Source organism: Streptopelia decaocto, assembly GCF_964273445.1.
Source record: "Streptopelia decaocto genome assembly, chromosome: 7".
NCBI classification, from domain to species: domain Eukaryota; kingdom Metazoa; phylum Chordata; class Aves; order Columbiformes; family Columbidae; genus Streptopelia; species Streptopelia decaocto.
This window is the reverse complement of record NC_138661.1, coordinates 48,945,859-48,959,787: the sequence shown is the minus strand read 5'-3', so window position 1 is coordinate 48,959,787 and position 13,929 is coordinate 48,945,859. Positions and strand designations below refer to the sequence as shown.

At 39.7% G+C, this 13,929-nt stretch overlaps 1 protein-coding gene across 1 annotated transcript; it reads left to right on the top strand.

The window, feature by feature from the left end:
- Positions 1-756: 756 nt before the first annotated feature.
- GAL (galanin and GMAP prepropeptide) lies at positions 757-13,411 on the top strand. Its single transcript, XM_082059395.1, has 6 exons — positions 757-897; positions 1,094-1,174; positions 1,891-1,945; positions 3,406-3,492; positions 5,777-5,854; positions 8,205-13,411. The coding sequence occupies exons 2-6, from the start codon at positions 1,094-1,096 to the stop codon at positions 8,255-8,257; spliced, it is 354 nt and encodes a 117-aa protein (XP_081915521.1). The 5' UTR covers positions 757-897; the 3' UTR covers positions 8,258-13,411.
- Positions 13,412-13,929: the final 518 nt, after the last annotated feature.

The window sequence follows — 13,929 nt, the reverse complement described above, 5'->3', positions numbered from 1 at the left end:
ATAATCAAACTGGTGAAACCTTACTGTTTGTAAATAGACAGGCTGGGGCTAGTCTAATCACTAGGGAGAGCTACATCCCTAGCCATTCACATACAACCTTAAAAAAAAAAATAAAAATACTGAGAATGTACAATAACAGTAGTTTTGACTCAGTTCCTTTTGCTCTGATATTAGAGGTATGAGTTGAAGGGATTTTAAGGGACTGCAAGTAACCTGAATAACAGGGAGTTCCAGGGGTCACAAGCAGAGAAGGGGGTATGTGGAAGTCCTCAGTATTCACAAACACTGTGAATCTTGTTAGGCAGCATCACACACACAGACATTTGTACTTAGCTCTACTTCCATACCCCAGTCTCTGAAAAGTGATTTGTATTCACTTTATGCCTTTTTACTGCCCACCACCAACCCAAGACCTTGTGAAGCTGCAGCAGGTGACAGGTGTGGGCCAGGTTGCCCAGACCAGAGCTCTTCTCCCGGCTCACCAGCCTGCCCAAGGCCACCGTAATCAGAGGTAATTGCCCACGCTGTTATATCCTTGCAGCTTAAGTCGTGCTTCCAAATATCTCTAATTGAATTGCAATAATTTTTGCCCTGCCTAATGCAGTGGTTTGGCGAGGGGAAAATGACCCAAAGAGGCGGAGAAGTGGGCTGGGCGTCTCTCAGCTCTCTCTCAGCTCTCCCTCTCCTCTCCTCCCCTCCCTCCCGAAGGGCCCCCTTCCTGAGCGGTCGTACTGCAGCCCATAAAGAGCGGAGGGAGTGGGCGTGTAGATCTGCACCCGCGCACCGTGGCCATGCAGTGAGTGCCCACCGGCAAGACTGTAGCCGTGGGACAAGCTGCCGCGCTGCCAGCACCAGGTGAAACGCTGCAAGGGAGAGGCCATCGCGCCCCAGCTCAAGGTACTCACCTCCCCGCTTCTCAGTCTCTCTCCCAGTGGGAATTTGGTTGCCAGATCGGTAGCCACAGGCTCCCTGTCCCGCGGGAAGAAGGTTCACCCCCTCTTCCCACTGGCGATGCTCAAGTGCCCTGGGGGATCCATAACTCGAAGGCAAAGTGATAACTCAGAGCATTTACCCTAGTATGGTTTCTTTCCAGATGCAGAGGTTCATTAGTTTCCTGTTTCTGTCTTTAATCCTTTGTGCCACCTTGTCAGAAACATTTGGACTGGTTTTCTCAGTAAGTATTAATCTCACTGTTGGAGGACCTACCCATTGAGCAGTATCCATGTTTCAGCTGGCAAGTAACAGTAAACCTTGTAGTGTTATACACTGTATTTAGATATAGGGGTTGGACAAGATGCAGCACTCAAAAACATTTTGGGCAGTAAACAGGCTTTTAGTTAAGAATTTGGGCCTTTTGAATATAAGCTCCCTTGTAACAAATAATATGACCAAAGGGAAAAAGGAGTGTCTACTTCATAGACTAAAATTGAATGGATGTCTTATCTGACTCTGAAAAGGTGGTGCACATATGGACTTTTTTAAATAAAAAGACTGTCATGTAAACAATTAAAGAAAACACTGATGTTTGCTAAAGTGATTATCAGGTGGTAATATAAACTTGGAGTAGAGTCAAAATTTCTGCCTCCAAGGTGTGGTTTGCAGTTTCACTTTCATGGTGTGAAATCTTCACACTACATAGATGTCAACAGCAAAACTATAGACATAAATGGGGAGGGGTCAAGAGTTCACTATTAATATTTGCTTCAATATTAATCGCTTTTATGTTTTACAATCTTTCTTGATTTTAAGAAGACATTTTGATTTCAGAAGACATTTTGATTTCAGAAGACATTTTCTGCTAAGAGAATGTCCATTTGGTTGCTATCTGTATTGTGTTCAGAAAGCATAGTGTACTTCATGCAATAACATACTTGCATTTTTTTCTTAAAGGCAAAAGAAAAAAAGGGCTGGACTTTGAATAGCGCTGGTTACCTGCTTGGGCCATGTAAGTCAAGCACTTTTTTTTTTTCGCATTATTTCAAAATGCAGAAGTTTTATTATTGTAAACCAGTTTGCTGCAGTGTGCTACTCACTTTACCAATTAATACAGTAATTTTGTCTAAACCTGAAAGACTGAATAAACTCATTTGAGAGAATACTTGTTTAGATATTTTTTTGTGCCTATTATAGAATTGTGTTGTCTTAAACAATAACCGTTCTTTTCTAAAGCAGAATTGTGCTCTGAGGCTTAATATCCAAAAGCTCATCTAGTCACTCTTTGTGCTTCTGAACCTTAATTTTCATTTGAGAAATACTTCCCCTTTTCTCTGCCCGCCCCCTCCCCCCCCCCCGCCCCATTCCCCCATCCCCTTGAATAGTTACAAAATCTTATAAGCTCTTAGATGTCAAGGGAAGAATGACAAAATGTGACATTTTGGCACTTCTCAATGTATTTCAGAGTTCACCTTTAAATCTATTTGAAAATGGCTACACTACCTGGCTTTATCATATTACTTTTTTTTAATTAAAGCAAAACAAATTAAAACATGTAAACTCATGACTAAATATTAACAGTTCACTACATGAAAAATATTTCATGTACAAGGTGTTTAAAATACAGGAACACATTGGTTTACATAGGTGGAGAATCACAAATGCAGATTATAAGAAAACTGAAATGCAGTGGTAAGCTGTCTCAAATATCTGTCCTTTTACCATTATTTCTTGTTAATGTAATGACACTCATTACCATTTTAGTCTCAGTAATACATGACAAATACTACAGATATTTACTATGCCTCTCTTAATCCTTTTTAACTAACCTTAAGGGTACCTAAAAAAGAGATTCATGCATTTTAAACATATTAACTGGTTCTGTAAATGTCTGGAAGTATATTTGCCCTGAAGCAGATCTAACCCAGTTGACAAAGATACTGTGGGGAAATGTACTTGTCGAAGTGCCATTTATCTAAGACTAGATAAGAGGAATCATCCTTTGTTGCCTGTGGTATTGATCAGCTTTTACTGATAAAGGAAATGCCCATTGCAAGAAGGACAGAAGTAACACCAGGGGCATGTGAGACAGTTTTAAAAGATCATTCGTGTAAACTATTGGGGGCAGGGGTGGGGTGTGGGGGGGGTGGCGCTGAGTTGGTTGTTTTGTTTTTTTAAGCGGAATCACAGGCAACGTTTTAGAAAAACAGAGGAAAGGGTAGCAAAAATAATTTCCTCTCTGCATTCAGTAGTAACTTCAGCAAGCACGTAGTACAGGACTGGGTTTGTAAACTACAAAAAGCGTAAGCACAAATTCAGAAGAAAGGTTATTTTATTTAGTGACAAATTAATTGCTTCTTGGTAATTTTGTACAGTGCATATTGTTTTCTTTGAAATCCATGAAAATAAAGCAATATAGCAAAGCTGGTTGTTATGTTGATTAACTTCTCTGATTTTTAATTTATTTATTAGATGCAGTAGATAACCATAGATCTTTTAATGACAAACATCATTTCACTGGTAAACGTGAAATACAGTCTGATGAGGATATTAAATCAGGTAAGTAAATTTTGAAAGCAAATATTGTTGAGGTTTTTTTAAAGTTTAGTAATTTATCTATTGTTATTGAGTTAACTACCTACCTAGATACAGGACTATTCCTGCCCTTTATCAAGAATCCTAATAAACATATGAAGGGAAGAAAAATGAAATCCAGCCATTTGGTGAGCTCTTTGTACATGGTCATAGTTTAAAATATCTTGGTGCCCAGGGAAAGGTACAATAGTTACGTTGCTTTTAAAGTATAATAGATGATATTACTCTGAATAAACCTATTTTTTTTTCTTTTCATATATTCAAATAAGCATTTCAAATATCACCTTACGCACTCTAGAGTTAACTTTTTTCAGCAAAGAAGTGAGCCCATACACAAATCTTTCAGTAGGGAAAGCTATACTTTTTTTTTTTCTCTTTAATTCTGTTATTCCAGAGCTGAAACCAGACCTCAGAACTGTATGGCAGTTTATGTTGTAAGAGTCTCCACTATTAAACAAACAAACAAACAAACCACAATAAACCCCAAACCCCACCATGTTAAGTCTTATCTGTATTTAACTCTTTCCTGTATTTAAGCAAGATGGATCACCTTCATTAAAAGATTGCGAATCTGGTCAAAACTGGTCAAGTCAACATACTGTTTTGAGGTTGCATGTATCAGAATTTAGTAAATGGCAATGAAAAGGATGCAACCTTGTTCTGTGTTTATTATCCAAAGCTGGGCCTCTACAATTTATGTCTAGACCGTCTTTATGTGGAGAAGCTGGCGCTTTTAGGATTTATTTTGAACACCAACTTCAGGATAAGATTAGAAACGTCTAGAAAAACGTTTGTTTCTTCTGAGGAGAAACTAAATCTGCTGCAAACATACGAAGTGAGCTGGGATTAACATCATCTTTGGACTGTCAAAGTGTGATTTGTTCTTCACTGCAACCAAAGCAAGCAGTGCCTACTTAAGTAATACTGCACTCATCGCTAAAGGGCAAAGATACCCAGACAGCTCTCACAGGTTTTTTTTTGAGTCTAGCCAACACAATGCAAAGTTAGCTAACACTTAGGTAAATTTATAAATAAAGTGTGCTTGGTTACAATTTCATAGATGTAATTACTTTGTAAACAGAAGAGTAACACTAGTTGTTACATTCTCAGAATGACTGACAGTTTAGTTCTGATACATAGTTATGTATTGGGGTTTTGTGCAAGTCCTGTGTGTGTTGTTTTGTCGTTTGTGGGTTTTGGTTTACTGTTGGTTTGTTTAGTGTCATCTAACAATGCAGCTCACACTGCAACGTGTCATCATTTGTGGATACACTACCACCTTCTTTACAGGAATATGGTATTTATGGTTACAGAACTCCTTTGCTGCATGCTGCTGCAGCTCCACAACTACAAGTAAACCTGACCAAACTTGTCTGGATGGGATCTGAAGATTATATAACTTCCTCTGTTATGAACCTCATTTTAGATGCTCTTCTCTTACAAAAAATTTTCTTTGAAGTTGAATATTATTATAGAGCTTCTGTCCAAAGGAGATTTCAATACAGTAAACGGATAAGGTAGTCAGAATTCTTATTTTAATTAAAAATAAAAGTATTTCAGAAATAATTTTTAATTAAAATAAGATTTCTGAAATACTTTCATTTTTAATTAAAATAAGAAAGTATTTTTTTAAGGTAAATTCTGCTGATTATTTACGAAAGTATCTTAAAATGGCAATATATATACACCTCATTGCTGTAAAAGAATTCATGCAAAGGACTAGTCACTCTCTCTCCCTGAAGGACCACTGCAAAATTCACAAGCTCTCCTGATAACCTTGGAGAAATTGTAAGCTGTATTAGTTATATAACACTAGGTTGGAGGGTAGGGGTGGGGAGTGGCAGGAGGGGGGGATCTATGAGCATAGTAGGGAAAATCTGAAAAATTGTTTGCTGGTTTTACCCTTCCCTTCAATCTCAGGCTTGTGGACATAAAGGAGGGAGTTTAGAACAGAGGATAACACTCTTCTGCAACATAAGGCCTTAAAACCCATGACCATTAAGATGTTAAAGCAGTTTTTCTGCAGCAGTAGCATACAAAGCTGTGCAATTTTGATTCTGAGAACTGCAGTGACCTACCTTAAAGCAGATTTGCTCTTCCATGAAATGAGGTTTGCTAAAAGGATTTTAAGGAGAAAGAAATTTCAGACAGCTTTTTTTTCAGAGTGCTCATAAACCTAGCCACAAAGTCACATACAATAGGTCTTTATACTACATTAATGTTAAGTAACAACCAGCTTGTTTTACAGGGAAACTTGGAAGACCAGTGGCTGATGAAAACATCATGCGCACAGTAATTGAGTTTTTGACATACTTGCATCTTAAAGGTTAGTTAATAGCTTTTTAATCTTTCACATTTTCTGGTGTGAAATTTACTGAGAAGACAGGACTGTCCTTGAATGTACAAGTCTGCTATAGATTTGAGTGTGCAAGGCTTTGAACAGTGTGTCTTGTTTGGGGGAGGAACTGTCAATTCCCCTTTAGTGCGCCTAGGAATAGGCCCGATTTAGAGACGGTAAGTAGTGTCCTGCCAAAATGCAGATTAATGAATATCCAACATAGCAGGGTTCTAATACCATTTGATTACTCTGGGCACTGTGAAAATAATTACTACTTAATAATTACTACTAAAATTGTATGGACCCAGCTTTTAGAAGAGTTGAAAACTAACTATGTATATGGGAGTTAATATAAAACAATACAATAACATACTGAAGTATTGCCAAGAACAGTTTGTTGAAATTCTGAGACACTTGTCAGTGGCAAAAGAAATTCAACTCCTTTTCTGCACATGTTCTACACTCAGGTCACATCATGCAGGTGCAAAAACACTAAGCTGAATGTTGACAACCAGCTCAAAATGCTACTAGTAAAATCTCTGTGGAGTTTTAAAATTGTGAAAAGAATTATAAAACTGAGCTTACATCTGATTCTATAAGAATAGTAACTTTATTATAGCACTAGGTAAAGAAGAAACCTGACCACTTCTGAGTTTTCATTAGTTTTGCTTTGTTTAAAAAAAAAAAACAAACACACAAAAAGAACCTCACACATAATTCTAAGCTTTTAAAAACCTTTGGCCACTCTAAAACTGTCTACAAAATGTTCAAAAACATAATATATACATGTGAAGAAACAACAGGAAGGAAGAAATTATTTTAGTGCACATGTTTGAGGAATTCCGTGTCTCAGAAAGCAGACATTTCAAGAAATATGTAACTTGTATATTCTTACCTTTGTATATAAATAAGAAATATTGTGGTAAGTATATGCTGTGGACTAGTAACAAAGAACTGTGTGCTATATTTGTATTTTAATTTCATTATTAAAAGACACTTTCAAGAGATCTGTTCATTTTCTGTGTATTTAGGAAACAAAATTCTAGACCTCTTTGGCAACATTTTCTAAATTATTTTCATCCACCCAAGTGAAATAATTCTCACTACTGAACGTATCAACCCAGTGTTTATTGAATTAACTTTGTGTTTGAAACAAAAACTCTTTATGGTTAGTACTAATGGCCTGAGATAATTCAAATATGTATTTAAAGTAGATTATTAGCATGTATACTTACTGTGGACAAAGTAGTAGCTTGTTTGTTTTGTGACTATGAAGAAGAAGGAGCCCTGAACACTCCTTTACCCTGCTGTGTGAGCCTAGGAAGTAAAATCAATAACCGGACACAGAGAAAGGGTGTGAAACATGTCGAGCTGAAGCATGCAGTCTTGGATGAGTAGGCTAAGAGCTGCTAAATTGGGCAAGAAAATAAACTTTGTGTCAAAGAAATACAAATCACTTCTTCCCTGGGGCAAATGAGCAAAAAAGGCTGAATTGTAACTCTAAGTAGCAATTCCTTGTATAGGATAGCGATGGTAATCAACAGTTTTTATTCAGAAAATTTGGTATTATTATCTATCCTAGTAAAGAAAAGGAATCTCCAGATCATATAATATAGCTTTTTCCTGAGAAGGTTCTTGTATTCCTATGTTTCGAAAGACACAGGGTGTCATCATATTATCCCTTAAAAATATTTATTGGCAAGAATTAGCACAAACTCTTACACAATATCAGAACTGTAGATATAAGAGGTGAAAAACATACTTTATTATGGTACAGACACTTAAATGTTTTAACTCAAATGAAACTTTAATACATTAAATATATTGGTTTAAACGTATTCCTTTGTGGGGAGAGGGAATGCTCCCAGTCATGGGATTCAAATTCAGGGTACTGGTTATTCAGATTAGACATACATTTCAATCTGCAAGATAAAGTGAATATTTTAACTGCCAATAAGTATCTTGGAAATAACTAAAAGTGGCCTTCAGCTCTTTCTGTTGAAAATTCCTCCCTCCAGCTTTACAGGCTCCCCATATAGAGCGGGCTGTAGGATGAGGGCTGTAATTTGATAATACTGAAACTTTTGAGGTGCTGGGATCCAGCGATATCCATTGACATGATAAAAATTATACCAGGGTATACCAGGGAGACAGTAACATTCAAAAGAAAAAAACCCAGTAGTTTATACATTAAAATATGAAGAGTTCTAGGATTTGCCTCTTACAGTTGAGAGACGGAAAAAAAAAAAAAGATACATATAGATACACTAATGAAATTGTATTTCATTCTTATATATGTATTAATTCACCATTGTTGTTTTATTTTTTTTTTCCCCAGAGGTAGGAGCACTTGACAAACTACCTTCACCAGAGGAAACAAACCAGTTTTGAGGAAGAATGCATTTTTATGTTTCTGTAGTGTAGATTTAGATTCAATTCAAAACAAAAGAACCAGATGAGCTGAATATAAGAAGTATTGTTTGCATTAATCTGAGAAACGGTAAACAGCATTGGGCCCTCTGTTTTTTGTTTGTTTGGGGTTTTTTTTGTTTGCCTTTTCCCCCCCCCCTTTTTTTTTTTCCACTCCTTTCCTGTGATGTTGTGGTGTAGGTAAATGGTAAAATAAAAATAAGGAGCAACTACATTGTTTCAATTTAAAATTAATTTCATGTCAGCACACAATATACATACAGAACCCAGATTAAACTGCAAGATTACACTGCGTCTATACTCTGCAAAATTACAGTAAAATAAAACAAATGCTCCATATTGAGTACTTTAGCTATCTGAGAAAGAGCAGTGATTTCAAACTGCTGCCATAGAGAGTCTTTTAGTTCACGGATCTGTCCATACTTCTATACTTCATGGAAGCCTTCCTGTTCATATTTTCATAGATATGAAATAAGCTAATCTTCATTTGAAATTTCATATTATTCACCTGTAATACACCAGCCCATTGAGCAAAGCACACCTTCACACAATACAAATTTAACTGTTCTGCACAGGTAATAGGTTTACACAAATCCTATGAGTCAAGATGACTGGATCTGTATTCTTTAATGAAGAAACTCTCCCATCCCCTCCAAGATTTAAAAAAAAAAAAGAAATGCTTTAGTCTGAGGCCAGCAAAAGAATACATACTCAATCTCTATGATTAGGGGATTACATCCCTTTGATGTACTGGGACCAGAATGGTAAGCCCATACACAATAAATGTAACATTAAGAATGAGGAGAGGTTTGAGAGGATACAGAATCTTAGAAAAGTTTTTCAAGTTTTTCACATTCAGATAACTTTCACTCTGCAATGAAATAGCCTTTCAAAATACTGCTGTGCACTGGAGTGCACAGACTGAGAAATTCTGCAGAACATTATTAAAGAATCTGTTTTTCACTTTTAGGATAGCAGAATACATTCTAGATGCCAAGCCACTGTCATGGTATGTTTTCCTAACATAAATAAATGATTGATTAAGCCAACCAATCCACCAAGGAACTGCCAGGAATTCCTCACAGAGGGACTTATTTTCCCACTTTAAAATCCGATAATTCTTCAGTTCATAAAGTTATTGGTTAAGAAAAAAATGCAAGGGGTTATCTAAATGATGCTCTAGTTCACAGCTGGATCAGCTGCTCATAAATTGTATCTGAAGGGTGTTTATTTTAAAGTCTCTACAATCCCTCCAACAAATTAGTTAGGAAGTGCTTCACTATCCTTTACTATTCAAAATCATTACCTGATATAGAACTGAAACTTTCTTTCTGCTTTTTCTATGAAGCATTTGTTTTATTGACCATGGGCATGGGAATAATTTCTTCCTTTGCTGTTACTAAACCAGTATGTTTCAAGACAGTTGCATTGCACTCTGTCACAACCCTTGTGGATTCTTTTCCTAAAGGCAAACAATCACAGCTTGCTAAACTTTGAGGGAAACAAGGTAAGGATTTCCAGAAGAAAAGGTTCAAGTATTTCCAGAATCAACATTTATAGCTTTTTTTTTTTTTTTTTTTAAAGAAATGGTTTTGATTTTAAAATAATATGCAGGACATGTTAGGATGGTTAGTTCTTAATACGGTAGTTCTCTAATTTGGGGGCATCCAGGTGAAAGCAAAGGACAACTATAAAGCAAAGAAGGTTGCCACTTCAGAAGACTGCACTATATGCAAGCCCAATTCTTCTGAGCATAATACTAGACGGTCTCAATGGCCACAAGGTGGCAATAGTGCTCTACAATGAAAAAGCTCAAGCCTGTGCAACAGAACAGGTTTCATAGAATTATGGGATAGTTTGGGATGGAAAGGAACTTTAAAGGTCACCTAGTCCAACCCCCCTGCAATAACCAGGGGCATCTTCAACCAGGTCGGGTTGCTCAGAGCCCCATCCAGCCTGGCCTTAAATGTCTGCAGGGATGGGGCTTCTACCAGGTCTCTGGGCAACCTGCTCCAGTATTTTACCACCCTCATTGTAAAAAATATCTTCCTTGTGCCTAACCTGAATCTCCCCTCTTCTAGTTTAAAACCATTACCCCTTGTCCTGTCATAACATATCCTTCTGAAAGTTCTGTTACCATCTTTCTTATAGGCTCCTTTTAAGTACTGAAAGGCTGCAACAGCGTATCCCTGTAGCCTTCTCCAGGCTGAACAACCCTAACTCTCTCAGCCTTTCCTCATAGGAGAGCCCTCTGATCATCTTGGTGACCCTCCTTTGGACCCTCTCCAACAGGTCCATCTCTTTCCTGTACTGAGGGCTCTAGAGTTGGGTGCCGTACTCCAGGTGGGGCCTCACCAGAGCAGAGTACAGGGCCAGAATCACCTCCCTCAAACTGCTTGTTAGCAATCAGGACACATAACCACGGGCGTAGTTACATGCGGTGCTTTATTTCAGCGCTGGGAAAACAGGGGTTCGCACCTTCGCTGGTCCGTTTAAGTTACACAGTATTTATACAGTCCATTCACATACACATTCATATATTCATTAAGATACGTAATGGTTACTCAACATTGATTGCAACATCTTGGAACTATTTCGATCATGTGCAGTGTCCTCTGGTGGTCTTTCAGGGGGCCTTCAGGATGAAGTAAGAAGTCTTCATCACTTCTGTCCCTTTCACCTTTGGGTACTGCACAGGCGTACTACTTCTATAGCTAGATAACTGCTGACTTGCTCAACCTCCGGAGATACTGCATGTACTTCTCCTCACTCTATGTGTATTTAGGCTAAGATAAAAGCTAGGTTGTTAAGATAGGAGTATACTCGAACACGATATGCTTGAACATCCTTTCAGGGACAGTTTACAAAACTGATTCATCCTTTCAGGAACATTTTGTAAAACTGGTTCTGTTACTAACATGCTGACCACACTCCTTTTGATGCAGCCCAAGATTGACCTTCTGGGCTGCACGTGTACATTTCTGGCTGGTGTCCAATCTTTCATCCACCGGTACCCCCAAGACCGTCTCTGCAGGGTTGCTCTCAATTCCTTCATCCCCCAGCCTGTATTGATACTGGGGGTTGCCCTGACCCAGGTGCAAGGTGTTGCACTTGGCCTTGTTGAGCCTCATGAGGTTCACATAGGCCCACTTCTCAAGCTTGTCCAGGTCCCTCTGGATGGCATCCTGTCCCTCAGGTATGTCAACTGCACCACTCAGCTTGGTGTCATCTGTGAACTTGCTGAGGGTGCACTCAATCCACTGTCTATGTCATTGATTAGATATGAAACAGTACTGGTCCCAATACAGACCCCTGATGGACAACGCAAGGCACCAGTATCTGTCCAGATATTGTGCCTGCCATTGACCACTACTCTCTGGATGCCACCACCCAGTCAGTTCCTCATCCACTGAACAGTCCACCCATTAAATCCATACCTCTCCAATGTAGAGAGAGCAGAATGTTGTGGGGGACTGTGTCAAAGGCTTTACAGAAGTCCAGATAGACAACATCCGTAGCCCTTCCTTTGTCCATGAATGTAATTACTCTGTTGTAGAAGGCCACTAGGTTGTTCAGGCAGGACTTGCCCTTGATGAAGCCATGCTGGCTGTCCTGAATCACCTCCCTGTCCTCCATGAGTCTTAGCATGGCTTCTAGAAGGATATGTTCCATGATCTTCCCAGGCACAGAGGTGAGGCTGAAAGGTCGGTAGTTCCCAGGGTCGTCCTTTCTACTCTTTTTAAAAACAGGTGCAATATTTCCATTTTTCCAGTCACCAGGGACTTCACCTCACTGCCATGACTTCTCAAGTACCGTGGAGAGTGGCTTGCCAACTACATCAGCTGATTCCCTCAGGAGTGTGGGATGCATCTCATCAGGTTCCACGGTCTAATGTATGTTCAGGCTCTGTAAGTGGTCACAAACCAGATTCTCACTTAACAGTTGGAGGTACTTTGCTCCCTCAGTCCCTGTCTTGCAGTTCATCCACTTGAGAGGTATGGGAAGTGAGCTTACCAGTGAAGACTGAGGCAAAGAAGTTGTTGAGTACCTCAGGCTTCTCCTTGTCTGTTGTTACTAGTTTGCCAGTCTTGCCCATCGGGAGGTATGCTTTCTTTGACCTTCCATTTTTAGTTGACATACCTGTAGAAGTTCATCTAGTTATTCTTTGCATCCCTTTGCATCCCTCCAGCTGTGCCTTGCCCTTCCTGACCCACATCTCTGCACAACCAGGCAGTGTCCCTATACTCTTCCCAGGATACCCATCCCTGCTTCCATTGCCTGTACATTTCCTTCTTGCCCTGTAGTTTGACCAGCAGGTCCTGACTCAGCCATGCCAGCCTCTTGCCCTCCTTACCTGATTTCTTACACCTGGGGATCGAGACCTCTTGTGCTCTATGGACAGTGTCCTTATAGATCTACCAGCTCTAGTCTGCTCCCTTGTCCCTGAGGGCAGTTTCCCAGGGGAACCTGTCGACTAACTCCTTGAAGAGCTGGAAGTTGGTTTTCCTAAAATTCAGGGTACTGACTTTACTTTCTGCCTGTCCCACATCCCTCAGGACTGCAAACTCCACAGATGCATAATCACTGCTGCCCAGGCTGCCTCCCATCTTGATGTCACCAATTAGCTCCTTTGCATCAGGTCCAGTATTACATCTCCCCTGATAGGGCTGTCTATTACCTGGCTGAGGAAGTTATCCTCAATGTACTTCAGGAGTCTCCTGGATTGCCTACAGCTCACTCTGTTGCTTTTCCAGCAGATGTTGAACTCCCATGGCAGGACAAGAGCCTGCAAACGTGTTGCCTCCCACAGGCTTCATCAGTAATCTCCCTGTGACTGGGGAGCCTGTAGTAGACACCAACCACAAGGTTTCCTTTGTTGCCCTGGTCTCTGATTGTTACTCATTATTCTCCAGAGAGAGCTCTTCACATTCTATCCCTCTCTTGAATTAAAGGGCAACTCCTCCACTCTTCCTTCCTTGCCTGTCCCTTCTGAACAGCCTGCAGAAATTGATCACTGCACTCCAATCATGGGATCTGTCCCACCAGGTTTCAGTAATAGCCACTAGGTTGTAGCCTTCTAGCAGCATGGTGGCTTCCAGCTCCTCCTGTTTGTTGCCCATGCTGTGTGTGTTGGTGTAGAGGCACTTCAGCTGGGCTGTTGGCTGCATCACCTTCTCAGAGGAACACCCCTTAATTCCTCTGAAGTATTTAACTGGTGTTTTCCTGTTGGCTCCTATTACCTCAGGATTTGTACAGGATTTGCTACTACAGCTAGATCCCTACAAGTCGATGGGGCCTAATTGGATTAATCCAAGGGTGCTTAAAGAGCTGGCTGACATCATAGCAAGACCTCTCACCATGATTTTTCAACTCTTCTGTGAATCTGAAGAGGTCCCAAATGACCAGAACCTGGTAAACATTGGCCCAATCTACAAGAAGGGCAACAGGGATGACCCTGGCAACTACAGGCCTGCCACCCTCACTTCTGTTCCTGGCAAAATAATAGACAAGATTGTTCTGGGACTTACTGAAAAACATCTGAATGACAACACAGTCACTGGTCCCAGACAGCACAGGTTCATGAGGGGAAAGTCTTGCTTAACAAACTTAATTTCATTCTATGACAACATCTA

Excerpts from the sequence above, each read along its gene's own strand:
- GAL (XM_082059395.1), top strand. The coding sequence starts at position 1,094 with ATGCAGAGGTTCATTAGTTTCCTGTTTCTGTCTTTAATCCTTTGTGCC. Across the intron at positions 1,946-3,405 it reads TGGTTACCTGCTTGGGCCAT|ATGCAGTAGATAACCATAGA; the intron begins GTAAGTCAAGCA and ends TTTATTTATTAG. Across the intron at positions 5,855-8,204 it reads GACATACTTGCATCTTAAAG|AGGTAGGAGCACTTGACAAA; the intron begins GTTAGTTAATAG and ends TTTTTTCCCCAG.